The 27,263-nt window shown below is 43.9% G+C and overlaps 1 protein-coding gene across 31 annotated transcripts; it reads left to right on the forward strand.

Moving 5' to 3' along the window:
• Positions 1-201: 201 nt before the first annotated feature.
• LOC120043801 (dual specificity mitogen-activated protein kinase kinase 6) lies at positions 202-27,263 on the forward strand. 31 transcript variants are annotated; one of them, XM_038988374.1, is made up of 14 exons: positions 202-477; positions 11,708-11,777; positions 12,330-12,378; positions 13,141-13,254; positions 14,469-14,588; positions 15,824-15,940; positions 16,404-16,455; positions 16,712-16,839; positions 19,672-19,749; positions 20,143-20,282; positions 22,242-22,287; positions 22,591-22,696; positions 22,803-25,344; positions 25,660-27,263. In XM_038988374.1, exons 1-12 carry the CDS (start codon positions 459-461, stop codon positions 22,666-22,668), a joined length of 1,011 nt encoding a protein of 336 aa, XP_038844302.1. In that variant the 5' UTR covers positions 202-458; the 3' UTR covers positions 22,669-22,696; positions 22,803-25,344; positions 25,660-27,263. The 31 variants fall into 31 exon arrangements, with proteins under 31 accessions (XP_038844302.1, XP_038844307.1, XP_038844322.1 ...); XM_038988379.1 differs by having other exon boundaries at positions 203-477; positions 22,591-25,344; positions 25,660-26,785; positions 26,832-27,263; XM_038988394.1 differs by having other exon boundaries at positions 203-477; positions 22,591-25,344; positions 25,660-26,785; positions 26,941-27,263.

Consider the following 27,263-nt stretch of genomic DNA (forward strand, 5'->3'; position numbering starts at 1 on the left):
ACAGGGAGGAAAAACGTCATAACGCATTTGACGCTCGAGCTTTCAGATGTCAGATTGATCGAGTTCGTTTTGCATAGCCCGGTGCCCCGGGTGAACAGAGTTTACTCATTTTAGACCATTCCATTGGTCATGAAAAAATCTCCATATACCCGGGGCACCGGGCTATGCAAAACTACACCGACCACTTCTTTCGCTATCTAAAAAGTGTAGCGTTTAGTATTGTAACGTTATCGAGTTAAATTCACCGGCATTCATATGTGCTTTCGGTTTATAACTTTTTTTTAAACAAGAAGCCCTGCGACACGGAGACAAACTTAACGCAACATGCATGAAGATTGAAACAGACTTGCATCGTAGTTGCAGGACAAGCCGCAGCTTCTGAGCGGGGTAGATGCAGGGAGGGAGGGAGTAAAACAGTCTTTGTGCTTCCCCTCCCCCTCATCAAAGCAAAGGGGGAAATGTCTCTTTCTAGAGGAGGTAAGAATTCTAACAATAATGTTAATCTCGTGCAACAAGACTGCATTTCGGACAAAGATGCATTGATGGAAGTCAGGGTTATTTATTGCGTCATTGCATTATTGACGTTTTTTAAAATATCAGTTCGTTTCCGGCTTAACTAACGTTAGGGTCTGCCCTTGTACAAAGTTGCTAGCTAACTTCAGCTAGCTACAGTACAAGTTGTACCTGATAGCATTTCTCTGTAACCTGGCTAGAAACCAGAACATTTATGCGGATTCCCCGTGGTTGGTTGTTTCCTGTCAATTCCTGGAAATTTAAACAATTGTTTGTGAACACGCGATAACGTTGCTAACGTTAGTTAGGCTACTTGGGGCTGCAAGTTGCAACTGTTGCTTGCTAGTTAGCTACTTAGCGAGCTAACGTTACCTATAGCATTGTCTATTCGACCAAACGAAAAGTGCGTAGCTAGCCACACCGGTATAGATGTAACGTTACCTATATCGCGTGCGTTATTTTATTTGGAGCACGCATGCCATGCCTCGCGACTTGTCGTTTGATGGGAAAACATGAGTCATGTATTTTTCCCGACAGCGTTACTTGGTCTAATATTACCGTGTGAGTGTTCATGTCGTCTCACGCATTCTTGCAATAGTTGTTCACTTATATTTGTCTCGCATATTTTCTACAAATGCCTGATCTATTATACAGTTGGTCTCCCTCTGACACTAAGTGATGTGTAGTTAGCTAGCAACAAGCAATGTTGAATAAAAAACACCTGGTGGAAAATAAATCAAGGCCCTCCAACGTCACACATGGGGACATTATGTTGTTGATGTGATATTATGCTACACCATCGTTAACCTGGGGGATCCCAAGGGGTGCACATTTTGGTTTTTGCCCTAACACTAACGTTACACAGCTGATTCAAAATATCAACTGATTATCAAGCATCCATTGTTTGAGTCAGCTGTGTAGTGCTAGGGCAAACACCAAAACGTGCACCCAGCAACAATTTGGGAAGTGCTGATCTATCTACACAATCCTACTGGCATTACCAGCAGGATTGTGAGAGGCCTGCTCACTGACTATGATCACAGGCAGGCCCTCTATAGCCTAGCTACCTGAATGCATGTGTTGACCTGTTCTTCCAGTGACTTCTGCAACCTGTGGTTGTACAGCTGCTACACTGTGGCGCTATGCTGACGTTATTGGTGCTCACCTTTCTTTCGGGAGCAGCAACGGCCTGTTTGCTTATAGTAAAAGTGTAGGATGAGCCCTGGGTTTTCCATTGTGTATGGACTTTTCTTGACCGCTGTAGCCAGTTTCACTTTGTTTAAGGTATTGGGTGGAGTAGGCTTAAGTGCTTTGCAATACTTGTTTGTTCATTTCAAGTTGCTGTTGCTTAAGGAGGTTATACAACAAATAATGCACTCTTCTACAATGGTGTTTGCTCTGCCCACACAAGAAATGTCAGCTGCAATGTGAGACATTTTCAAGCACCCCTTTTTTTTTGTTTTACATTGACCTTTTGATAATTTAGCAGACGCTTTTATCCAGACTGATTTAGAGACAGTGCTAGGCTTTAGCACAGTGGGTTAACACGGTCTGACCGGTGTGCCTTCTGACTGGCAGCCAGTCCCATCCTGGACACAGATTAAGCCTAGTTCCGGATAAAAAATTAATCTCAATGGTTTATCTCCATTGAAAGTGCATGGTAGTCCCGGACTAGGTTTAGAGGTGAACTTAATTTGTATTTTATTCGTATCCCCATTAGCTGTTGCTAAGGCAGCAGCTACTCTCCCTGGGGTCCACAAAAAACATGACATAATCCCAGAACGTCAATAGACAAGAACAGCTCAACGACTGAACTACACATCTTAAATAACAATAGAACCCTAAAAAGGTCCTACTGCCAGTTACACACATTACTGAGTTACCCACACATCAGTACATGTACCTATGCCCAAGAGTTATTTGGGTTAGACAGGGGAGAGGCATTGTGATGTGTTTTATTCTGTTTTTTCTTTAAGTTAACTTTGCTGTTTGCTTCAGTCATTTGAGATGGAAATGAGTTCCACGCAGCAATATCGGGCCGATTTCGACAACAACTAAGAACGGTGAAGCACAAGGCTAAACTTCTCCGCTGTTTTGGTCCCGTACCTACCACGTTGTAGCAGTGTGACGTGAACCTGTGCACATGCACAGAAACTCTAACAGTGAGAGAGCACTGCTGCTTGTCCAGAGTGAAAAATAACCTGTTACTTGGTAGCTTCATCGTTGCCGGTTTAAGCGGGTCGATTGTGGCTGTGATGGTGGCTCGTGACCCAGCTATTCACGCCGTCATCCATTGGGCTGTCCAAGAATTCTGAGTATTCATCTTCACACAGAAGATATAGCATACCTTGTACAGGCTTCACACAGAAGACATAGCATACCTTGTACAGGCTTCACACAGAAGATATAGCATACCTTGTACAGGCTTCACACAGAAGACATAGCATACCTTGTACAGGAGTCTTCAAACCAGTGCACCTGTCTGTGACTAAAGCCGGGTGGGGTTATTTTCCTCTAGAAGGTAGTGAATCACCTGTAACATGAGATGCACACACACCACAGCTACGGCTGTAGCTAGATTAGTCAGCATCAATTATTTCAGTTTACCGCCTATGCCTATAGGCTATTTTTGTGCATGGTTCAGGCCGTTGAGGGAACGCTTCCTTGGGAATCTGCTCTATTGCTCCAGTTGTGTCATGTCCAAGAATCAATGGCTGACGTGCGCATTCATTCCATCTTGTGAATTGAATGCGAAATAAAGTTGATTGTGGTTACATATGGCCTTGACTATACACACCACTGGTTACTTTACAAGGCTTTACAACACGCTCTGTGTAGCAGGTAGAATGTCACATTGACACGATGCTAATGTCACATTGACACGATGCTGATTTCAAAGCAACACGTGTAGACAGTGGGCTTACACTCCACTATAACCAAAGGGTTGTAGGGCAGTAAGCTTATTAGGCTGGGTTTAGGGTTCAGGTGGATGTACCAGAGGTTCTGAAAGCTGGAGGAGAGCTATGCCCAATGACATCATGCTTCCCAAAGGATCTCGTGACAGCTATTCAGAAAGGATGTCTTGTTTGGTTGGGAGTCATCCTCTCTTGCCTGGACACAGGCAGTAGAGGGGAGTGCGCACCTGCCCCGACCCCCAAACCCTGAGGAAGTTAACGCAGTAAGTATCGTCCATATGGGCTACCATTTGTAACATGAGAACTTCTAACTTGGATTCGTCGACGTCAGACATTCCCACAAAGAAAGTGTTGGATACTGCATAGTCCCATGCCTGAAATGCTTAGAGTTGTAGGATTTTTAATAGCTCCTTCATTGATATGAGGCCTGATGTGGGCCTAGCTGTCAACTAGTCAAATATGTGACCTCAGACGCTCAAGGTATACTGTATGTCAGGGAGTTCATCTGAAATAGAGTGCCACGTAAGATCCGTTTCTGCCATGCATTTTAGCTATGCATTGCGAGCTAAGGGCAGTATTTAGCCAAACTAAATTGTTTTAAGCATGGCAAGAAACTATGTTGGGCTGTGGATCAGCTTTAATATAGTAGATTATGGCTTCTAACAAATGTAATTGTCTGCATCATTTCCAATCCCCCATATATATATTTTTATAAATAATAATATATATATATAACAACAATTTCATTGAGTTTACTGAATTGCGGTGAGGAAATCAGTCAATTGAAATGCATTTGGATTTCACATGACTGGGAATACAGATATGTGTCTGTTGGTCACAGATACCTTTTTATTTATTTTTTAAATGGACCTCACAATGGGCCTCAGGATCTCACCACGGTATTGTACATTCAAATTGCCATTGATTAAATGCAATTGTGTGTCGTTGTCTGTAGCTTATGCCTGCCCATACCATAACCCCACCGCCATCATGGGGCACTCTGTTCAAACCGTTGACATCAGCAAACCGCTCGCCCACACGATGCCATACACGTGGTCTGCGGTTGTGAGGCCGGTTGGACGTACAAAAACAACGTTGGCGGCAGCTTATGGTGGAGAAATTAACATTAAATTCTCTGGCAACAGCTCTGGTGAACATTCCTGCAGTCAGCATGCCAATTGCATGCTCCATCAACTTGAGACATCTGTGGCATTGTGTTGGGTGACACAATGCCACAGATGCCCCCAGCATAAAGTGCACCTGTGTAATGATCATGCTGTTTAGTCAGCTTGTTGATATGCCACACCTGTCATGGGAAATGGATTATCTTGGTGAAGGAGAAATGCTTGCTAGGGATGTAAACAAATTTGTGCACAAAATTTGAGAGACTTTTTTTTTGTTTTCATGGAATATTTCTGGGATCTTTTATTTCAGCTCATAAAACATGGGACCAACACTTTACATGTTGCCTTTATATTTTTAAGTGTATCTTAAATATAAAAAATATATATTTTCCCCTAACCCTACCACCCCTAATTGGAGTAAACAAATGGACAACAATACCAAGACTTTTACTTCCAGCTTATACATACTATATACATTTTACAGACACAGTATATTTTACATGAATTACCTTTTTTGTTTTCAGTCCCAGCCTTCAGCTACCCTCAACCCCTCCCATCAATCTCTAAAGATCATCCAGTTTGGATTTCTAGCTGCCATATATTTTCCAACTGTGATGTTTCACAAAAGTTCTGAACCTTTCTATTCTCCTGGTTTCTACAGATTGTAAATTAAATATATATTTTTTTGCTAATTGTATTATTGATTAGGACTTTTCAAACCCCCCAGCCGTGCTATTTGTAGACTTAGCGCCAAGTAAATGTTGACATTTTTCAGCCATTCCTGAACCTGCGACTAAAAATAAGCTACATATGGGCAGTACCAAAACAAGTGATCTAATGATTCTGTCTCTAAGCTGCAAAATCTGCAGAGCTGGGATGGTTGTATCCCCATGTACAGTGCCAGTAAAAAGTTTGGACACCTACTCATTCAAGGGTTTTTCTTTATTTTTTACTATTTTCTACATTGTAGAATAATAGTGAATACATCAAAACTATGAAATAACACATGGAATCATGTAGTAACCAAAAAAAGTGTTAAACAGATCAAAATATATTTGAGATTCTTCAAAGTAGCCATCCGTTGCCTTGACAGCTTTGCACACTTGGCATTCTCTCAACCAGCTTAACCTGGAATGCTTTTCCAATAGTCTTGAAGGAGTTCCCACATATGCTGAGCACTTGTTGGCTGTTTTTCCTTCACTCTGCGGTCCAACTCATCCCAAACCATCTCAATTGGGTTGAAGTCAGGTGATTGTGGAGGCCAAGTCATCTGATGCAGCACTCCATCACTCTCCTTCTTGGTCAAATAGCCCTTACACAGCCTGGAGGTGTGTTGCGTCATTGTCCTGTTGAAAAACAAATGATAGTCCCACTAAGCACAAACCAGATGGGATGGCATATCGCTGCAGAATGTTGTTGTAGCCATGCTGGTTAAGTGCGCCTTAAATTCAAAATAAATCCCAGACAGTGTCACCAGCAAAGCACTATCACACCTCCTCCATGCTTCACGGTGGGAACCACACATGCGGAGATCATCTCACAACGACATGGCGGTTGGAACCAAAAATCTCAAATTTGGTTTCCACTGGTCTGTCTATTGCTTGTTTCTTGGCCCAAGCAGTCTCTTCTTATTGGTGTCCTTTAGTAGTGGTTTCTTTGCAGCAATTCGACCATGACAGCCTGATTCACACAGTCTCCTCTGAGCAGTGGATGTTGAGATGTCTGTCACTTTTACATTTATTTGGGCTCCAATCTGAGGTGTAGTTAACTCTAATGAACTTATTCTCTGCAGCAGAGGTAACTCTGGGTCTTCCTTTCCTGTGGCCAGTTTCATCATAGCGCTTGATGGTTTTTGCGACTGCACTTGAAGAAACTTTAGAAGTTCTTGAAATTTTCCGGATTGACTGACCTTCATGTCTTAAAGTAATGATGGACTGTCATTTCTCTTTGCTTATTTAACCTCTTTTTGCCATAGTATGGACTTGGTCTTTTACCAAATACGGCTAACTTCTGTATACCACCCCTACCTTGTCACAACACCACTGATTGGCACAAATGCATTAAGACGGGAAGCAATTCCACAAATTAACTTTTAACAAGGCACACCTGTGTTTTGAGATGAATTCCAGGTGACTACCTCATGAAGCTGGTTGACAGAATGCCAAGAGTGTGCCGTGGGTGGCTACTTTGAAGAATCTCAAACAAATCAAAATATATTTTATATTTAACATTTCTTTGTTTACTACATGATTCCATATGTGTTATTTCATAGTTTTGATGTCTTCATAATTTTTCTACAATGTAGAATAGTTGTAGTAATAGTGAAAATAAAGTGTGGAATGTGTAGGTGTCAACTTTTGACTGGTATGGTGTGTGTATGTAACATGCTATTACATGCAAAAATGTTTTATAATTTTAATTTGATAAACTCAGTTTTGAATCCGGCGTCGTTTTGTGTATCCTTACCTTCTCCCCACTTGTCGCCTCCATTTTTGCAGTGATGCTGCAATCAGTTGGTTGTAATTTTGAAGATGGCAGACATTTCCATATTTTTGTTAACAATTCCACCAATCCTGTTTATATAATTTAGAAAGATTAGACCATTTTTTTTAAAAGTTTTTTTTAATCAATTTGTATATTTGAGTTTAACAATATTTGTTGTAATATTTGTTCAGTCTTTTCTGGTGGATTAAACTGAAATTGCAACCAGCTTTCTATGGCTTTTTTTTTCTTCAAATAGGGATATTTTGGAGATTTCATTTCAAATAACCGAAAGGGAAAAAGGCAATTTCTTGCCATGCTACTTCAGTTGGGACAAAGGCTGTTTTTATACTGTTGTTCTAGGTCATTTTAAGAAGGTTTTGAATGCTCCTTTTTTTAACTCGACGGAGGAAATGAACATCTATTTTTACTCCGCTGGGTGCATGTGAGCATAGCACAAGTCAATGAATCTCCCCTCACTGTATTTCACTGGGAAGTCAATTAATCTCTTCTTACTGGGAAGCTGGACATCTGCAGTCGCTCATCTGAGGAGAGCATGAGATGCTACCTGTCCAGTCTATACGAACTTGCTTTCATCCGGATATGTAGGTTATTTGCTAACATTTAGCCTCCTGTGTATGTACTGCAGATAATCCACCCACGATTAGGCTGCACTGTATTACCCGGCCAACACACTATACCCAACCTAAATGCTTCACTTGAAACATTGCATTGCCTTTTATGAATGGTGTCTCTGCTCTCTGCAGCCTTATTTCCAGTTGTTCGTGGTACAGAGAGCCAATGGAAGCTTTAAACAGCAAGTGGTGTTTAAGTGTCTGGTTACCTCTGAGCCAATTTACACGATATACAAAAGTATGTGGAAACCCCTTCAATTTAGTGGATTTGGCTATTTCAGCCACACCCGTTGCTGACAGGTGTATAAAATTTAGCACACAGCCATGCAATCTCCATAGAGATGCAGTAAAATGGCCCGTACTGAAGAGCTCAGTGACTTTCAACATGGCACCGTTATAGGATGCCACCTTTCCAACAAGTCAGTTCGTCAGATTTCTGCCCTATTAGAGCTGCCTCGGTCAACCTCGGTGCTGTTATTGTGAAGTGGAAAATGTCTAGGTGCAACAATGACTCAGCCGTGAAGTGATAGGCCACACAAGCTCACAGAACGGGACCTTGTGCTGAAAATGGATTGCAACACTCACTACCGTGTTCCAAACTGCCTCTGGAAGCAACGTCAGCACAATAACTGTTAGTCGGGAGCTTCAGGAAATGGGTTTCCATGGCCAAGCAGCCGCACACAAGCCTAAGATCACCATACGCAATGCCAAGCGTCAGCTGGAGTGGTGTAAAGCTCGCCGCCATTGGACTCTGGAGCAGTGAAAATGCGTTCTCTGGAGTGTTGAATCACGCTTTACCATCTGGCAGATGGACAAATCTGGGTTTGGCAGATGCCGGGAGAACGCTACCTGCCCGAATGCATAGTGCCAACTGTAAAGTTTGGTGGAGACTGAATGATAGTCTGGGGCTGTTTTTCATGGTTCGTGCTCGGCCCCTTAGTTCCAGTGAAGGATAATCTTAATGCTACAGCATACAATGACATTCTAGACAATTCTGTGTTTCCAACTTTGTGGCAACAGTTTGGGGAAGGCCGTTTCCTGTTTTAGCATGACAATGCCCCTGTGCACAAAGCGAGGTCCATACAGAAATTGTTTGTTGATCGGTGTGGAAGAACTTGACTGGCCTACACAGAGCCCTGACCTCAACTCCAATGAATGCCTTTGGGATGAATTGGAACACCGACTGCGAGCCAGGCGTAATCACCCAACATCAGTGCCCAACCTCACTAATGATATTTTGGCTAGCTGAATGGAGGCAAGTCCCTGCAGCAATGTTCCAACATCTAGTAGAACGCCTTAAAATAAAATAAATAAACATGATTTCACCTTTTATTTCACCAGGTAGGCTAGTTGAGAACAAGTTCTCATTTACAACTCCGACCGGGCCAAGATAAAGCAAAGCAGTGCGACACAAACAACAACACAGTTACACATGGAATAAACAAGCGTACAGTCAATAACACAATAGAAGAAAAAAAAAAGTCTATATACAGTGTGTGCAAATGGCGTGAGGAGGTAAGGCAATAAATAGGCCATAGTAACGAAGTAATTACAAGTTAGCAAATTTAACGTGTGATAGATGAGCAGATGATGATGTGCAAGTAGAAATACTGGTGTGCAAAAGAGCAGAAAAGTAAATAAAAACAATATGGGGATGAGGTAGATTAGTTGGGCTATTTACAGATGGGCTATATACAGCTGCAGCGATCGGTTAGCTGCTCAGATAGCTGATGTTTTAAAGTTAGTGAGGGAAATATAAGTCTCCAGCGATTTTATTTATTTAATTTTTTTGCAATTCGTTCCAGTCATTGGCAGCAGAGAACTGGAAGGAAAGGCGGCCAAAGAAGGTGTTGGCTTTGGGGATGACCAGTGAGATATACCTGCTGGAGTGCGTGCTACGGGTGGGTGTTGTTATTGTGACCAGTGAGCTGAGATAAGGCGGAGCTTTACCTAGCATCAACTTATAGATAACCTGGAGTCAGTGGGTCTGGCGACGAATATGTAGCAAGGGCCAGCCAACTAGAGCATACAGGTCGCAGTGGTGGGTAGTATAAGGGGCTTTGGTAACATAGCAGCAAAGGGTGCATCAACTCCATATTAATGCCCATGATTTTGGAATGAGCAGGTGTCCACATACTTTTGGCGATGTGCTGTATCTCTGAGTGAAGGTGCTTCCTTTTTCCCTTCCTTGCCTAATGGCCTGTCTGGGTTAGAGGGAACATCATCTCCAGGTCAATGACAGTTGTTGTACAGGACACACATGTACCAGGATGCATCTCAATAGTCTCAAGTGTCATCCTTTCCTCGTGTTCTTTCCAACACAGATCTACCAACAGAGAGCAGAGCCTATCATTGGCTACCTGCCAAGGTGGCTGGTGCAGAAGACATGCAAGGGTTGCTTTAGAGTTCATAAAGCTGCATTTTCAAAACGCAGACCATCAAATCTGCCTTTTTTAAACCATTTCACCTGCGTTTTATATTGAAATTGTGTGTGTATATATATATATATATATATATATTATTTTGCTTCAGTAGTGATCAGCGGCATAAAAATATAGTTTACCTTCACATAAAATACATTAGTGCAACACATTCGGCAGAAATAGCTTAATTCATCAGATGACAATAGAAGTGCAACACTTTGACAGTCAGCCACACAAGTAAATGAGCTTACAATGAAAAAGCTATATATATATATATATATATTTTTTTTTTAAGCAAAAACGATACATGACCTCATATTTCTGTTTATCATAGAAAGAATGTCACCAGCTACATTTCCTGATGTTTTGGCTGAAGCTAATCGTGCATTTTACCAGAGAAGAGTAAAACAGAGTCAGTCCAGAGTGCTGTCTGCTGATTGACTGACGTGGAGCTACTCCATCATTCTGAGTGCTGTCTGCTGATAGAATGATGGAGTAGCTCCACGTCAGTCCAGAGTGCTGTCTGCTGATAGAATGATGGAGTAGCTCCACGTCAGTCCAGAGTGCCGTCTGCTGATAGAATGATGGAGTAGCTCCACGTCAGTCAGAGTGCTGTCTGCTGATAGAATGCCTTTTTCGTGAATTCTCATCTGAGTGAAGTGCAGCTGAAGCCCAAAATGAGTCTCGGCAACAAAAAAAAGCATTTAAACCAGCATTTTACAAAACGCAGCAAGATTTTTCTTTTGCGTTTTCATATTTTGTCTGCGTGAAAACACAGAATTCTGCATTTAACGGGACCTCTGCAAATGTACCTGCCAATAGCTGGCAGAAATCAACCTGCCTCAGGCCCCGGATGAGAGCAGATCCTAAATATCTTTCTACTGTATCACTCCCACTCATCCAATGTTGTGCAGATCAGGAGAGGAGAAAAGGGTCCATGTTTAGACTATTGAGGCGCAGCCCTCGTCTGAATCCCACGTTCCTTCAGTTGGGGTTGTTGTTTTACACCAGCATGGCCCCATTGCCCTAGCCTGGATGAGAAGTCCCCACTTGTTGCTTGTGAACACTGTTTATGAATGCACTGTAGTGTGCATTTCACACAGGGAGAGGTCTCTGGTCTCCATTGTGTAGGCAGCAGCAGACCTACTGCAGGAGCTAACATGAGTCACTGTTCAGTGAGTATTCTTCTGATTATGGTTGAGTCTTTGGTTCGGACAAACCAAAGCAGTTAAATTGCTGCTTGTATAACAATAGGGTTAGACAAAACAGAGGGTTAATAAGTGAGGTAATCTGTTTCTGCTTTCTCGCTCTCTGTGTCATCGTTCCGATTTATGAGCGAGTCATTCACCTGTTTCCTATTGTTAAGCAATCTCTGGGTAGATAACAAATGGAACTGTACAGTCAGTAACACGTTACAGTACAAGTCGGAAGTCCACACCAAAAACAGAACAGCTACCCCACTGAAAATCAACACCAAGCACTCTCACAACACAAGGTTCAACTGGGGGTTTCTCTGTTCTGGTTTATTGAAAGTGAAAATGGACAGGTCTTGGTACAGATGAGTTTTCTTAAAGAACTAGGCTGATCTCTCCTCTCCCCATCCTCTCCTCTCATAGGGAAGAAGAAGAACCCAGGGCTCAAGCTCTCCAAAGAGGTCTTTGATCAGCCCCCACCTGCAGCCGCAGCGTAAGGCTTCTTCTCTGTCATTGGTTGGCCGGATTCCAGGTTGTCTTTTTCGTGGTCACGCTGTGCATCTCAGAAGATTGCTATGTCATATTAACCTGCTTTCTGAGATGGTGGGCTAAACACTCCTCCAGATATTGTGAGATCTCATCTGTGCAGCACCACTCCAAAAAAAGATGCCCTGGAAATTAGCCACTGCTGTGTGTTTGTCACAAACGTGACGATGACCTCTGTGCAGATGATGTGTTTGTTTTAATTTCTGAATAATGGTGAAGAGGAAAACCAAAATAAACAGGGAGAGTGTACTGAAGAGGTAGCTGTACAGTAATAGATGATGAGGTTATGGTTTCATATGCAGATGTCATTACCCGAATCTCCTCTTTCACACCCTAAACTCTACCACCCAGGTTTCACATAGCATCTTGTCAAAGTACAGTCATACAGTGTGATGTTCAATGAGAAAGAGCATTAGCTGTTGGTGTTAAGTTTGATATCGATGTCACATTTTTAAAGGAATCCATGGTATTAATCCCACTACCTATCCTCTCTCCTCAGCCCCCCTCGAGATCTGGATTCCAAAGCCTGTGTTACCATTGGAGAAAAGGTAGGGAGGAACGTTGTGTTCAGGCTGTAGTACTTTCTATCACCTTTTGTGGTTTTACTTGGGTCATGTTCATTAGACACCAAACGGGCGAAAACAGACTGAAACAGGGAGGGACTGCTTGGGGTGTATTCATTACGCCGATTCTGTTGGAAAACGTTTCTTAAGCGGAATGGGGACGGACCTGAATTTGTCCAATAGAAACTCATGTTCTGTAACTTTGGACTAATGTTTACACCCCTGGACTTGTCCAATAAGAAGCACTTACTTTCGTTTTGCGTTGCTAAGCTTTTTGAAAATGTTTTCTGTTGCGTGTCCTAATGAACACGACCGTAGCGTTTTCTCTAATGCATTTACTGGGTGACTTTGATGTGACTGATAGACTTTTCTCACGCTGTGCATCTCAGACAAACGTGACGATCACCTCTGTGCAGATGATGTACTTGTTTTAATTTCTGAATAATCCTGATGAAACAAACCACTGATGCCAGAGAGAAACTAAACAAAAAGACAGGGAGAGTGTTGAAGAGAGTTGTAATGTAGTCAACGATAAGTGTATGGTTTTGGTGTCAAAATGGTGATGTCATTACCTGACTCAGAAATCCAGAACTATACCACCCAGGTTTACCTGGACTTGTCCAATAAGAAATATTTATTTTAGTTTTCTGATGCGTCCTAATGAACACGACTCGGGGTTTTCTCTTTTGCATGTATTGGTTGAACTTGATGTGATTGGCTGATAGACCTCTTTCTCCCTCTGGCCAGAACTTTGTTGTGAAGGCAGATGACTTGGAGCAGATTGGGGAGCTGGGTAGAGGAGCGTATGGCGTGGTGGACAAGATGAGACATGTGCCCAGTGGGCTTATCATGGCCGTCAAGGTGGGTGGAGTGCTCCAGTTAGCTCCAGGGTGCATGTTAAATGAGCCAACATTATGGAATGTTGCAGATAGAAATGCCATGAATAGAGACAAAACAATTCCTTATTCTACATGTCAGAGGCATGTTTGTTCTACATGGCATATTTCTGTACAGTGAATTCGGAAAGTATTCAGACCCCTTGATGTAAATAAGGTATTTCATTTTTTACATTTGCAAAAATGTCTTAACCAGTTTTTGCTTTGTCATGATAGGGTATTGTGTCTAGGTTGCTGTGGGGGGGGGGGGGGGGGGGGGGGGGGTGTATTGAATAGATTTTAGAATAAGGCTGTAACGTAACAATATGGAATAAGTCAACTGTTCTGAATACTTTCCGACGGCACTTTATCAGAGATGTTTATTAGATATTTAATAATATTAGATATGTTTTCAAAAGTCTAAACGTACATTTTCTATTTATATATCTGAGATGTTGATTAGATAAGTGTGCGTGTCACATTTAAAGACAAGCCACACAGCTCTATCTCAACATCAACACTCCTGACCAACACAGACCTGTGCTGTTTTGACAACTCCTACGGTCATTTTGGGCTCCCGAGTGGCACAGCGGTCTAAGGCACTGCATCTCAGTGCTAGAGGCGTCACTACAGACCCTGGTTCGATTCCAGGCTGTATCACAATCGTCCGTGATTGTGAGTCCCATAGGGCGGCGCACAATTGGACCAGCGTTGTCCAGGTTAGGGTTTGGCTGGGGTAGGCCATCATTGTAAATAAGAATTTGTTCTTAACTGACTTGCCGAGGTAAATAAAGGTTAAATATGTTTTTTCATTTTTTATTGTCAAGCCAAACGTGGCAATGAATGACCTCTGTGCAGATGATGTATTTTGTTTTAATTTCTGAATAATCCTGATGAAAGAAACCACTGATGCCAGAGAGAAATTAAACAGGTAGTTTAACAGTAATGGATGAGGTTACGGTGTCCTAGGCAGATGTCATACCAAATTTAAAGTTTATTTTCACTGGGAAGTCATAATCTTTAACAAGTGAGCCCTGAACTATATTTAATTTACACACAAATACTAAATAGATACATTATGGAAGAGCTAATTAGTATTCCTGTGAGTCCATTCAAATTGCCATGGTCTGAGCCACAGGGCTTTGTTCCTTCTAGTGATTGTATTTCTGTGACTGCCCCCCCCCCCCCCCCCCCCCCCAGAGGATCCGGGCCACAGTGAACACCCTGGAGCAGAAGAGACTGCTGATGGACCTGGACATCTCCATGAGGACCGTGGACTGCTTCTTCACGGTCACCTTCTACGGCGCTCTCTTCAGAGAGGTCAGCTCTCAGCACCACATCTGTAGCACAGCCTGGGTTTGCCTGGACACTGTCACTTAGCACCACATCTGTAGCACAGCCTGGGTTTGCCTGGACACTGTCACTCAACACCACATCTGTAGCACAGCCTGGGTTTGCCTGGACACTGTCACTCAACACCACATCTGTAGCACAGACTGGGTTTGCCTGGACACTGTCACTCAGCACCACATCTGTAGCACAGCCTGGGTTTGCCTGGACACTGTCACTCAACACCACATCTGTAGCACAGACTGGGTTTACACAGGCAGCCCAATTATTGTATTTTGCCCATTTATTTGCAAAAGTTCTGATTTGTTCAAAATACCAATTATTGGCCAAAAATCTGAATTGGGTTACTTGTGTAAACAGCCATAGATGGCACACCGTCACATTCGCTCTTAGTTTGTCAAATTAAGATGGAGTTATCTGGACTTCATTTTAATTGGTAAAAAAAAAACTGTCCTTGTCTCATTCCCTTCATCAACCGGTTGGAAAAGACTTAACAGGTTGTTACATTCCCCAGCAAGAAAACCAAAAATTGTCACTCAAACCGAAAGGGGAACCAAGAGTCACTGAGAACAACCAAAAGGAAACGGGTGGGGTTTTAGGAGGGGTTCTGAAGGACTCTCATGGGGGGTGTCCACTGAAAGTTGACTAGCAGCAACAACTGGCACCTAAAAGACACCCACCATGAGACACACTATATTTGCCCAAGAGGAGGCAAACAAAATCACCAAACTTAAAGACGGGAAGCAAACCAAAAAAGGTGGAACAAAACTAAATCAGGGAAGACCAGATAAAGGATTGTTATTCTAGAATGATGGGGGAACCAGCACAGGTGTAACACATGCTGACTAACGAGATGGGGGGGGGGGGGGGAACCAGCACAGGTGTAACACGTGCTGACTAACGAGATGGGGGGGAACCAGCACTTGGCCACTTCTTTCTGCCTTCAAATACATTTTCAATTCAGTTGGGTTTTCAAACTACGATTAAAAGTAGTCTCCTCTGTATCAGTCATGGAAGAACTTATTTGGTTTTCTTTGTGTGTTTTTGTGTGTGTCACACTGACCTCTGTGCAGATGATGTATTTTGTTTTAATTTCTGAATAATCCTGATGAAAGAAAGCGCTGATGCCAGAGAGAGAGAAACAAACAGGCTGAGTATTTAAAGAGGTAGTTCTATAGTAATAGGTGTTGTCTCTGCGTTGCCAGGGTGACGTGTGGATCTGCATGGAGCTGATGGACACGTCTCTGGATAAGTTCTACAAGCAGGTGATAGATAAAGGCATGACCATCCCTGAAGACATCCTGGGGAAGATCACTGTAGCGGTGAGTGGACACCTGGGTTGTGTTCATCAGGGCACGCAATGGAGATCATTTAAAAAATGATTTGCAATGGAAAACAAATGAGTTTCTTATTGGTCCACGTAGTCCCTCCCTGTTTCAGTTTGTTATTCTGTTTGGTGCCTAATGAGCACAACCCTGCAGGGTTACTGAGTAATGCTTATAGTTACAGTATAACGTCACACTGAACTCTGTGCAGATGATGTATTTTGTTTTAATTTCTGAATAATCCTGATGAAAGAAACCACTGATGCCAGAGAGAGAACAGAACAGAAAAACATGCACTATACTGAAGTACACTGTCCTGTTGATATGATTTATATTGTCATCTGTAAAAAGTGTCCACACCAGCTTGTTGTATAAGGAACAGTCACACAGTTCCCTCAGGTTATCTGGAATGATGGCATTAAAATGCAGTGTGTGTAACTGCTTCTTTCTCTCTCTCCAGATCGTTAAGGCTTTGGAGCATCTGCATAACAAACTTTCAGTGATACACCGAGGTAAATGAAGGATACGATTTTGTTAGCCTGCTGAGCTAAAGCCAAGGCAAACAGCTTGGGGAGCTGGGAGCTAACAACTCTTCATGTCTTGGGCACGGTTACTCATCACTCGATCACCTCCTTTACCCGTGTTGATCTGAAATGGCCCTTTATTTTATTTGTATCATTTTTTTTGCCTTCCGCCACGTTTGGAGGGACTTAACTATTCCTTAGTTTAAAAAACAAACATATTTTTAATAATATGTACTTTGTGCAGATGTGAAACCGTCCAACGTGCTGATCAACACACAGGGCCAGGTGAAGATGTGTGACTTTGGCATCAGCGGCCACCTGGTGGACTCTGTGGCCAAGACCATGGACGCCGGCTGCAAGCCCTACATGGCGGTGAGTAGGAATGGGGGAGAGAGAGAGAGGTGGGTGAGCTCTGACACCTTCTCGGCCATGTTCAGTAGGCACCAGGCTTTCTGTTAGCCGGTAATAGACGGCTTTTGGTTAAAAAAAAATTAAAAGCCAAAAAAATGTAGCTGCCGAGGGACAATTGTCCAGGAGAAGAAAAAATCTGATTGCAAAATAATGCTTTTTAGCCTATTCATTGATGGAGATACCAGTCGACATAAATGCATTTGACCGGTCATGCTTACAGTGCATCCTTATTTAAAAATGGATTCAATTCATTTATTTTTCTAATGACAAATCGAAAACAAGTTTTTAGAAATGTTTGCAAATGTATTACAAATAGAAATATCTTACTTGCATAAGCTTTCAGACCCTTTGCTATGAGACTTGAAATTGAGCTCAGGTGCATCCTGTTTCCATTGATCATCCTTGAGAGGTTTCTACAACTTGATTGGAGTCCACTTGTGGTAAATTGTGTTTCCCATTTCTATATGCAACGGTATCTGTAGGCTTCAGTGCGTCACACACCACTTTGAAATGAGCTGGAGGCAGTATGCATTTAGAAAACATACTTACATGTAATTGTTTGAAACCTGAATGTTTTACTTCATATTATGAGACATGTCTTACCTTCCTTCAAAGTAAAACCCGACCATAGAAACGTGGTGGCAATTATTTTATAGACTTCCATATGCCATTGAAACCAGTAGCATATTCAACTTTCTTTCATTGTCCAGTAGCCAAAGGCACAATCCTAGTCATGTTAGCAACCCATGCTAGTTGTTGCATCTTTAGTTCTCCCCTCTTTCTAAATTGTGTGTGCGGTGCGATTTGACAACGGGGTTTTCATGCTAATTGCATTATGGAATGAACATCCGCGTATAACCTACTGCCATGTGCTCATTGCTGCGCTTATAATGTGAAGAAATAAAAGTTTATCCACATTTTAAGTTAACGTTCGGCTCTGTAGCATCAGCCTCGTTATTTGTTTTTATGTAGCCTAGGTCTACTGGTTGTATGAATTTAGGATCCTTCGTCCCAGAATCAGCCTCGTTATTTGTTTTTATGTAGCCTAGGTCTACTGGTTGTATGAATTTAGGATCCTTCGTCCCAGAATCTGTTTGGAAAAGGCCATTTCTTTCTCGCACAGAACGATAAACTGACCAATAGAATAGGTCAACTTTTCTGCTATGGGGGGTACTAGATTGACATAGGCTAGTGATGTAGCTGTTTGTTATTCGTCTCGTCTTCGTGTCTTGGCTGAGGAGAAGGAAACATGACAGTCACTCTAACATCTTCAAAGTGCTCATCAGAATTATAAGGACGCACACCGTTATATCCTGGAGTGGCATGTTCTGTTAAAATGAATAACCATCATGTAAAAGTGACTTCAATGGGTGGACTCCCTAATCAGATTACACACCCAATGTCTACATTTCGTGAATGTCTGTTTAAATTAAAATGCTGCCGGTCAAATGTCCTGCGCCACATTTTCCTGAAGGGAAACCCCGTGCTCCTTCACCTGCATTGCTTGCTGTTTGGGGTTTTAGGCTGGGTTTCTGTACAGCACTTTGTAACATCAGCTGATGTAAGAAGGGCTTTATAAATACATTTGAATTTATAGAAGCTTGACACGTAAGAAATGAAACGTTCATGTGGTACCTCCTACGTTTCCATTTTGTGCCGACTGAACACGACCCTGGTTGCAGCCGCAGCGTAAGGCCTCTTCAGTCATTGGTTGGCCAGGTTCTTTTTCGTGGTCAAGCTGTGCCTCTCAGAAGATTGCTTCATCATATTGATGTGGTTCCTGAGATGCTAAACGTGACGATCACCTCTGTGCAGATGATGTATTTGTTTTAATTTCTGAATAATCCTGATGAAAGAAACCACTGATGCCAGAGAGACTAAACAGAACAACAGGGAGAGAGTGTTGAACAGTGATGCCAGAGAGACTAAACAGAACAACATGGAGAGAGTGTTGAACAGTGATGCCAGAGAGACTAAACAGAACAACATGGAGAGAGTGTTGAACAGTGATGCCAGAGAGACTAAACAGAACAACATGGAGAGAGTGTTGAACAGTGATGCCAGAGAGACTAAACAGAACAACAGGGAGAGAGTGTTGAACAGTGATGCCAGAGAGACTAAACAGAACAACAGGGAGAGAGTGTTGAACAGTGATGCCAGAGAGACTAAACAGAACAACATGGAGAGAGTGTTGAACAGTGATGCCAGAGAGACTAAACAGAACAACATGGAGAGAGTGTTGAACAGTGATGCCAGAGAGACTAAACAGAACAACATGGAGAGAGTGTTGAACAGTGATGCCAGAGAGACTAAACAGAACAACAGGGAGAGAGTGTTGAACAGTGATGCCAGAGAGACTAAACAGAACAACAGGGAGAGAGTGTTGAACAGTGATGCCAGAGAGACTAAACATAACAACATGGAGAGAGTGTTGAACAGTGATGCCAGAGAGACTAAACAGAACAACAGGGAGAGAGTGTTGAACAGTGATGCCAGAGAGACTAAACAGAACAACATGGAGAGAGTGTTGAACAGCGATAGAGTGAGGAGGACTGGGGAGAGGTGGCTCTGACACCGTCTGGGCAACGCTCAGTAGGCAGCGCATGGAAAACGTCTAACACAACAAAAAGACTTAACACGACCCTGGTCTAGTTGTGGTTGGGAGCGCACTGCCTGAATGAAATAGGATTGGTGCTTGTTGTGTTGATGTCGTTATGTTACAGTGGTATTCTTATCCTATGTGATGGCGTTGGTGTCATGGTATTGATAGTGTTTTCATTCCCTCGGTTTCAGCCGGAACGGATAAACCCCGACCTCAACCAGAAAGGCTACAGCGTCAAGTCAGACATCTGGAGTCTAGGAATCACAATGGTGAGTCACAGACATGATTGGGACCAAATCCTGGATTGAGATCATGTGAACTGTGCATTAACGTCAAATGACATCCATTCATCTCAAATCGGTGTTCTACCAGTAACAACCACACCAATTCTTTCAACAGCAGGGTCATGTTCATTAGGCACCAAACAAGAAAATGGGACTGAAACGGAGAGGGGCTACCTGAATTTATGTGATTGTTTTCTGTTGCAACGTTAGTTTGTAACGGTGTGTCCTAATGAATACAACCCTGGTCTGAGTGATGATTCTACTGTATTGTCACATGTTTCTTTATGACGGTAAATACCAGTCTCCATAGTTGAAAGATGAGCTTCTGCCTGCCTCTCTCTGGGGGTTAACAAACCTCTGTCTGGTCCTCTGCCCCAGATTGAGCTGGCCATTCTGAAGTTCCCCTATGACTCGTGGGGTACACCCTTCCAGCAACTGAAGCAGGTAGTGGATGAGCCCTCTCCACAGCTGCCCTCGGACCGCTTCTCCCCCGAGTTTGTGGACTTCAGCTCCCAGTGGTGAGCCCATCTCTCTCTGTCTGCATTCCAAATGGCACCATCTCTGTTTAGTACGGATGGGTATGACAACTCAACATCAAACCTTTCTTTTTAACCAGAGGTCACCTTTTTTTTCCCAAATACTGTGAAAGTATTTGGTGGAATGGTTCCACACTGAAAATATACAGAAACATTAGTTTGAAAAAGACAAGCGTGTTTTCATAAGAATTATTACGCCTAAACCTACTAAACCAAACTGATGTCGTGGCCGTAATTCATCACTGTGAGCATTGTTCAACGTTGTGAATCCATTTTGAAAATTCCAAAGAACAGGCAGAATAAACCAAATGGAACATCTGTAGGCCTATATCGAAAAGACAGATTTTGGTTTGTAACCCTGAAGAAATTGTATTTCAACGTTTCAAACTGAGCCCCGTTTCAAACTGAGCCCCGTTTCAAACTGAGCCCTGGTTGGGAATAACTGTCCCAGATGCACATCACTTCACACTGGCAACTTTTTTTCATTTGGAAAAATATTCTGTTGTGTTTTCTTGTTATATTAGATGTTTTTGCTCTGAAATAGGTGTCTTGACTGTGATGAGTGCTCAGGAAATGAACAGAACACGGCTATGCCATTGCAAAGCCATAGACTTCTACATGCAAGCGCCCCTGCTGAGGTTACTGCCTTTTAGAAGATTGTGTTTCACCATATAATATAACCAGTTGATATTATGGTATATATATATATATATATATAGCAATCTGTAATGGTTATGATAAATTAGGCACGGTTGGCAGATATTCGCGCACATATTTATCCTTGTGTTCTAAAAGTTTAAAAAAATTATATTTTCTCCATTCTGAGTACTGCGAGTAAAAATCCTGCGAGTACTCGAACAGTAAAAAAAAAAAAGTAGAATGCCCGTCCCTACTATTAAGTGCACTACCTTTGACCAGGACCTATAGGAGTAGGGTTTAGAGCCCTGGTCAAAAGTAGTGCACTGTATAGGGTGTTTGGGATGCTGCCTGTCTGGCCTTACTGATGAGGCAGTTGAACCAAACACCACCAGGTGGCACTGCCCTGCTGTCCCCTCCCTGTGGGTCCAGGCCTGGGCACTGCCCTGCTGTCCCCTCCCTGTGGGTCCGGGCCTGGGCACTGCCCTGCTGTCCCCTCCCTGTGGGTCCGGGCCTGGGCACTGCCCTGCTGTCCCCTCCCTGTGGGTCCGGGCCTGGGCACTGCCCTGCTGTCCCCTCCCTGTGGGTCCGGGCCTGGGCACTGCCCTGCTGTCCCCTCCCTGTGGGTCCGGGCCTGGGCACTGCCCTGCTGTCCCCTCCCTGTGGGTCCGGGCCTGGGCACTGCCCTGCTGTCCCCTCCCTGTGGGTCTGGGCCTGGGCACTGCCCTGCTGTCCCCTCCCTGTGGGTCCAGGCCTGGGCACTGCCCTGGGTCCCCTTCAGCCTGTGCATCTCTGACTGCTACAACATATGTGGTTGGTGAGACTGATTGTGGGACTTCCTGGTTAAATAAAAGCATTTTAACCTTCTCCAGACATGATCAGATCTGTTTATCTGCCCAGTGTGAATGCAACCTGGGGGAAAATGACCTGGAAATGAATCCACCTACATTTTTGGGGATGACCCAGTTGTCCTGACCTAGTCCCGCCTTGGCCCGCTCTATAAATGTCGTGCTGTAGCTTTCATGTAGACTTATCTGGTGTAAATGTGTTTTGGTGTACTTAGTGTTGCACAATTACGGCAACCTTCTCAGGTTGGAGGATTCTGGATTTCCTGCTTATTCCTTCCTGATTCTGGGAATCTCCTAACCGGGATATCTGGGAAAACCTGTGATTTTTGGGAAAGTTATCAGAATGTTGTCCTCAAACAGGCTTGATGTGTTGGGGTCTCTTACTAAAGGTATATTTTAAGAAGTGTCCAGTATTGAGGTATGTTTCTCAGTTCTTTGTTTTGTTTTCTCTCTGCAGCTTGAGAAAGAAACCCAACGAGAGACCCGCCTACACAGAATTAATGGTTGGTTTTAGATCCTCATAAGCATTTGTTTAAATCTGACCGGTGAATACGTGTAATGTTGTTGGATTGTGTTGTTTTTCTCTCTTCATTCACAGCGTCTTTGTAAAGGCTCACTTCCTGTCTCTGTTTCCTCTTTGTTATGTGTCCACAAGAGGACAGGCTTACCCAAGTGTTTAGTCAAACCATGATGATGATGATGTATTCTTGTATTTAAATCTTGTGTGTAAATGTGTACTTTGTTGGACTAGTGTTTATTTTAGGAATTGTTGACTCATGGTGTTTTCTCATGTATGTTTTTTACAGCAACACCGCTTTTTCACCCTGCATGACTCCAAAGAGACGGACGTAGCCAGCTTTGTCAAGATCATCCTGGCAGACTGACACGCCCCTCCACCCACCAGGGTAGGAGGTAGGGACTTCTCCACCCACCCACCAATCCAAGGCCTTTCAGAAAGCTCACTGGAATTGATCTGCCACACAACTCCAACTTCCTGCCCCCCTACCTACTCCCACAGGGTTTCCCCAAAGACTGACTACAGCTCCCAGAGGCCACGTGGGAAAGCGCTTGTAATATGAACTCAAGATGTTGATGGTGTCCACCCAAACTGGAGACTCGCCCACAGGTCCAACAAACCTTTCCCTCCCTCTACTCCTACAAACTGAACTGAATCAAACTCCTCACTGTACCAGTTTTCTGATTTCTGATTGGACCGTGTCTGTCAGCAGGAAGAGAATCTCTCTTTACACATACTGTATGTCCATCACTCTGAATTACACAGAAAGTGAAAAAGAATTTGGTGAAATGTGTACGTCTCTGTATAATGAATTGAAAAGATATATATTTTTCATTTATGCGTTTTTGTTTTTGTAATACAGTTTGTAATACTGTATATTTTCATCAAATATGAATTTAAGGGAGTGTCTTTACTCTTTCTGAATCGTATCATGAGGGGAAGAGGTGACCTACATTTCTCCTCTCGCCTTCTGGTGATTGGTCAGTAATGGGACGGCAGATGCTGTCGTCGGGCAGGGTTTTGGGAGGCTCTGGAGGGGTCAGACGAAGTAAGTTTCTTTTGTAGGGGGAAGTTCAAAGGTGAAAGTGTGACTGGGGGCCCTGTACAAAAGGAATTGCAAGTCCTACCTAGGTCTCTTTGGTGGCATGGGAATGCGAGGCATCTGTTATCATCTGACCCTATATACAACCCCCTCACCCATCTGTATACACCCCTCTGCCCCGCCCCTTGCTGACTGCTCTGTCACCAAGAGTGTTGTGAAGAGTATGTGAACAGTGTATTCTCATATAGTACATGGACTTGTAATTGGGGGAATGATAATCTAACTATCCAGACTATACTGTATCTTCCAGTCCCTCTGAGCCATTTTAAAAGCTGTATTTTCATGATTAATTAGGACTATTATCACTTGGTTTCCTGGATGTGGTTGGGGGCTGCTGTTTGACCCATTTTAACTTTTTAATTTTATATTTTTCTCAATTTCCTTTTCCCGAGTGCTGGACAGGAGCATGTCAGTATCGTGTTTCATCCCCGAAGCACAGAGAGGTCTACGAAGCCTCATGCCTTACACGTACAGTATGTTAGGGGAAATAATTTGTGTGTTGAAGATGTAAATACTATTTTGGACAACTTTTTCTCTTTTTAAATGTAACGTTGGCAACGTGGCGGCAGAGTGGACGTGTAGTCGTGTGCTATGCGGCTGATTGATGTGTACTCGTTGGTTTTAATGCAGTCGGTGTGTGAGAGGCAAACGCAGCCCGCTGACTCCTCCTGTAATCATCTGTCTGTTTGATCGATCTGCTGCAGCCACCTCTCAGGTTTCAATGCCCTGCTTTAAGTCAGCGGAGGCGGCCATGTTTATTTCCCCACCATGTTGTACCTCTCTTCAGCGCTGGGTTGTGTTCATTAGGCACCAAACGGAAGAAAACAAACAGTGAGGAACTACCTGGACTTGGTCCGAATAAGAAACGCTAATGTTCGGTTCCTCGTTGCAAAATGCTAAACGCTTCCCGTTGCATGCCCCAATGAACGCAACCCTTTATGGTGGAAGACTACTTATGTGTGAGATCATGCTAGGCTGTGAATGGGTACCTGCCATCTAGGCTTGAATCCCAAATCGACCCCCTAATCCCTAGACAATCATCTAGGTCTGAGACCGATTTGGAGGTCTGAGCACTATAACAAGGTGAAGCGATCACCATATTGGTTAAAGTTTCCACTCCATACTTTATAGAAGTGCCCTAGGGAGTAGGGAGGCTCTGGGTTGATCTGGAACTCAACCCTCTGGACTCTGCTATGCAGTGGCCCTTTGATCAGGACTATGAGAATCCTGCCATGTGACCACCAGGGGTAGTGGTGACACATGCCCTTAGTGTTTTTAGGGTGCGTCCAAAAGGATGCCCTATTTCCTATCTCTTTCTAGGGAACCGGGTGCCATTTCAGACGCAGCCCTGGTCTGTAACTGGTAAGCCTATCCGGTCTTCTCTCAGCCTCTCTGACATACATTGTAGTGGGCTTCTTATCAAAGTTGGTGGATGAGGAGTATTTATAATATGTGCGTAAAGAAGGGAAAGCAAATAAAGAGCTGCTGTGATTTGACCTTTTTTCCCTTGTCGGCCATCTTAAAAGTGGGCCACTGTAATCCTCGGAATAGTTCCGTTCCACTTTTTAGTTCCGTAAAGCAGACTAGAGCAGTGAACAACACATTAGAACATAGCTTGATGTGCCTTTTGATGGGCCCATTCACAATGTGTTCATGGCTATCCGACTGAAGGTGTTAGTTCTTTATGGGTTACTTTGTAGTTTGTGAAGCTTAAGGATCTAGATGTGGAGCGGGACTATTCCAAATAGTACAGAGGCTCCTCAACACACTGATTCCTTATGTGTTGAGAAGATTGAGTAATACAGTGTGGATGGAACTGTACAGGCTGACTGGGTGGATGGAACTGTACAGGCTGATGACTGGGTGGATGGAACTGTACAGGCTGATGACTGGGTGGATGGAACTGTACAGGCTGATGACTGGGTGGATGGAACTGTACAGGTTGATGACTGGGTGGATGGAACTGTACAGGTTGATGACTGGGTGGATGGAACTGTACAGGCTGACTGAGTGGATGGAACTGTACAGGCTGACTGGGTGGATGGAACTGTACAGGCTGACTGGGTGGATGGAACTGTACAGGCTGATGACAGTGGATGGAACTGTACAGGCTGATGACTGGGTGGATGGAACTGTACAGGCTGATGACTGGGTGGATGGAACTGTACAGGCTGATGACTGGGTGGATGGAACTGTACAGGCTGATGACAGTGGATGGAACTGTACAGGCTGACTGGGTGGATTGGAACTGTACAGGGTGGATGGAACTGTGCAGGCTGACTGGGTGGATGACGGTGGATGGAACTGTACAGGGTGGATGGAACTGTACAGGGTGGATGGAACTGTACAGGCTGATGACTGGGTGGATGGAACTGTACAGGGTGGATGGAACTGTACAGGCTGATGACTGGGTGGATGGAACTGTACAGGGTGGATGGAACTGTACAGGCTGATGACTGGGTGGATGGAACTGTACAGGGTGGATGGAACTGTACAGGCTGATGACTGGGTGGATGGAACTGTACAGGGTGGATGGAACTGTACAGGCTGATGACTGGGTGGATGGAACTGTACAGGGTGGATGGAACTGTACAGGCTGATGACTGGGTGGATGGAACTGTACAGGGTGGATGGAACTGTACAGGCTGATGACAGGGTGGATGGAACTGTACAGGCTGATGACTGGGTGGATGGAACTGTACAGGGTGGATGGAACTGTACAGGCTGATGACTGGGTGGATGGAACTGTACAGGCTGATGACTGGGTGGATGGAACTGTACAGGTTGATGACTGGGTGGATGGAACTGTACAGGTTGGATGGAACTGTGCAGGCTGATGACTGGGTGGATGGAACTGTACAGGTTGGATGGAACTGTACAGGGTGGATGGAACTGTACAGGCTGATGACTGGGTGGATGGAACTGTACAGGCTGATGACTGGGTGGATGGAACTGTGCAGGCTGATGACTGGGTGGATGGAACTGTACAGGTTGGATGGAACTGTGTAGGCTGATGACTGGGTGGATGGAACTGTACAGGTTGGATGGAACTGTGCAGGCTGATGACTGGGTGGATGGAACTGTACAGGTTGGATGGAACTGTGCAGGCTGATGACTGGGTGGATGGAACTGTACAGGTTGGATGGAACTGTACAGGCTGACAGGGTGGATGGAACTGTACAGGGTGATGACTGGGTGGATGGAACTGTACAGGCTGATGACTGGGTGGATGGAACTGTACAGGCTGATGACTGGGTGGATGGAACTGTACAGGCTGATGACTGGGTGGATGGAACTGTACAGGCTGATGACTGGGTGGATGGAACTGTACAGGTTGGATGGAACTGTGCAGGCTGATGACTGGGTGGATGGAACTGTACAGGTTGGATGGAACTGTACAGGCTGACAGGGTGGATGGAACTGTACAGGCTGATGACTGGGTGGATGGAACTGTACAGGCTGATGACTGGGTGGATGGAACTGTACAGGCTGATGACTGGGTGGATGGAACTGTACAGGGTGGATGGAACTGTGCAGGCTGATGACTGGGTGGATGGAACTGTGCAGGCTGATGACTGGGTGGATGGAACTGTACAGGCTGATGACTGGGTGGATGGAACTGTACAGGCTGATGACTGGGTGGATGGAACTGTACAGGCTGATGACTGGGTGGATGGAACTGTACATGCTGATGACTGGGTGGATGGAACTGTACAGGGTGGATGGAACTGTACAGGCTGATGACAGGGTGGATGGAACTGATGGTCTACCTCATCACTCTACATGCCACCACGTCATTGGGTGGTTCTGACAAACTTGAACTGTGGGAAGACAAAATAAAGGCTTTCTTCTTAAATAAA

Source organism: Salvelinus namaycush, chromosome 3 (assembly GCF_016432855.1).
Source record: "Salvelinus namaycush isolate Seneca chromosome 3, SaNama_1.0, whole genome shotgun sequence".
Lineage (NCBI taxonomy): Eukaryota > Metazoa > Chordata > Actinopteri > Salmoniformes > Salmonidae > Salvelinus > Salvelinus namaycush.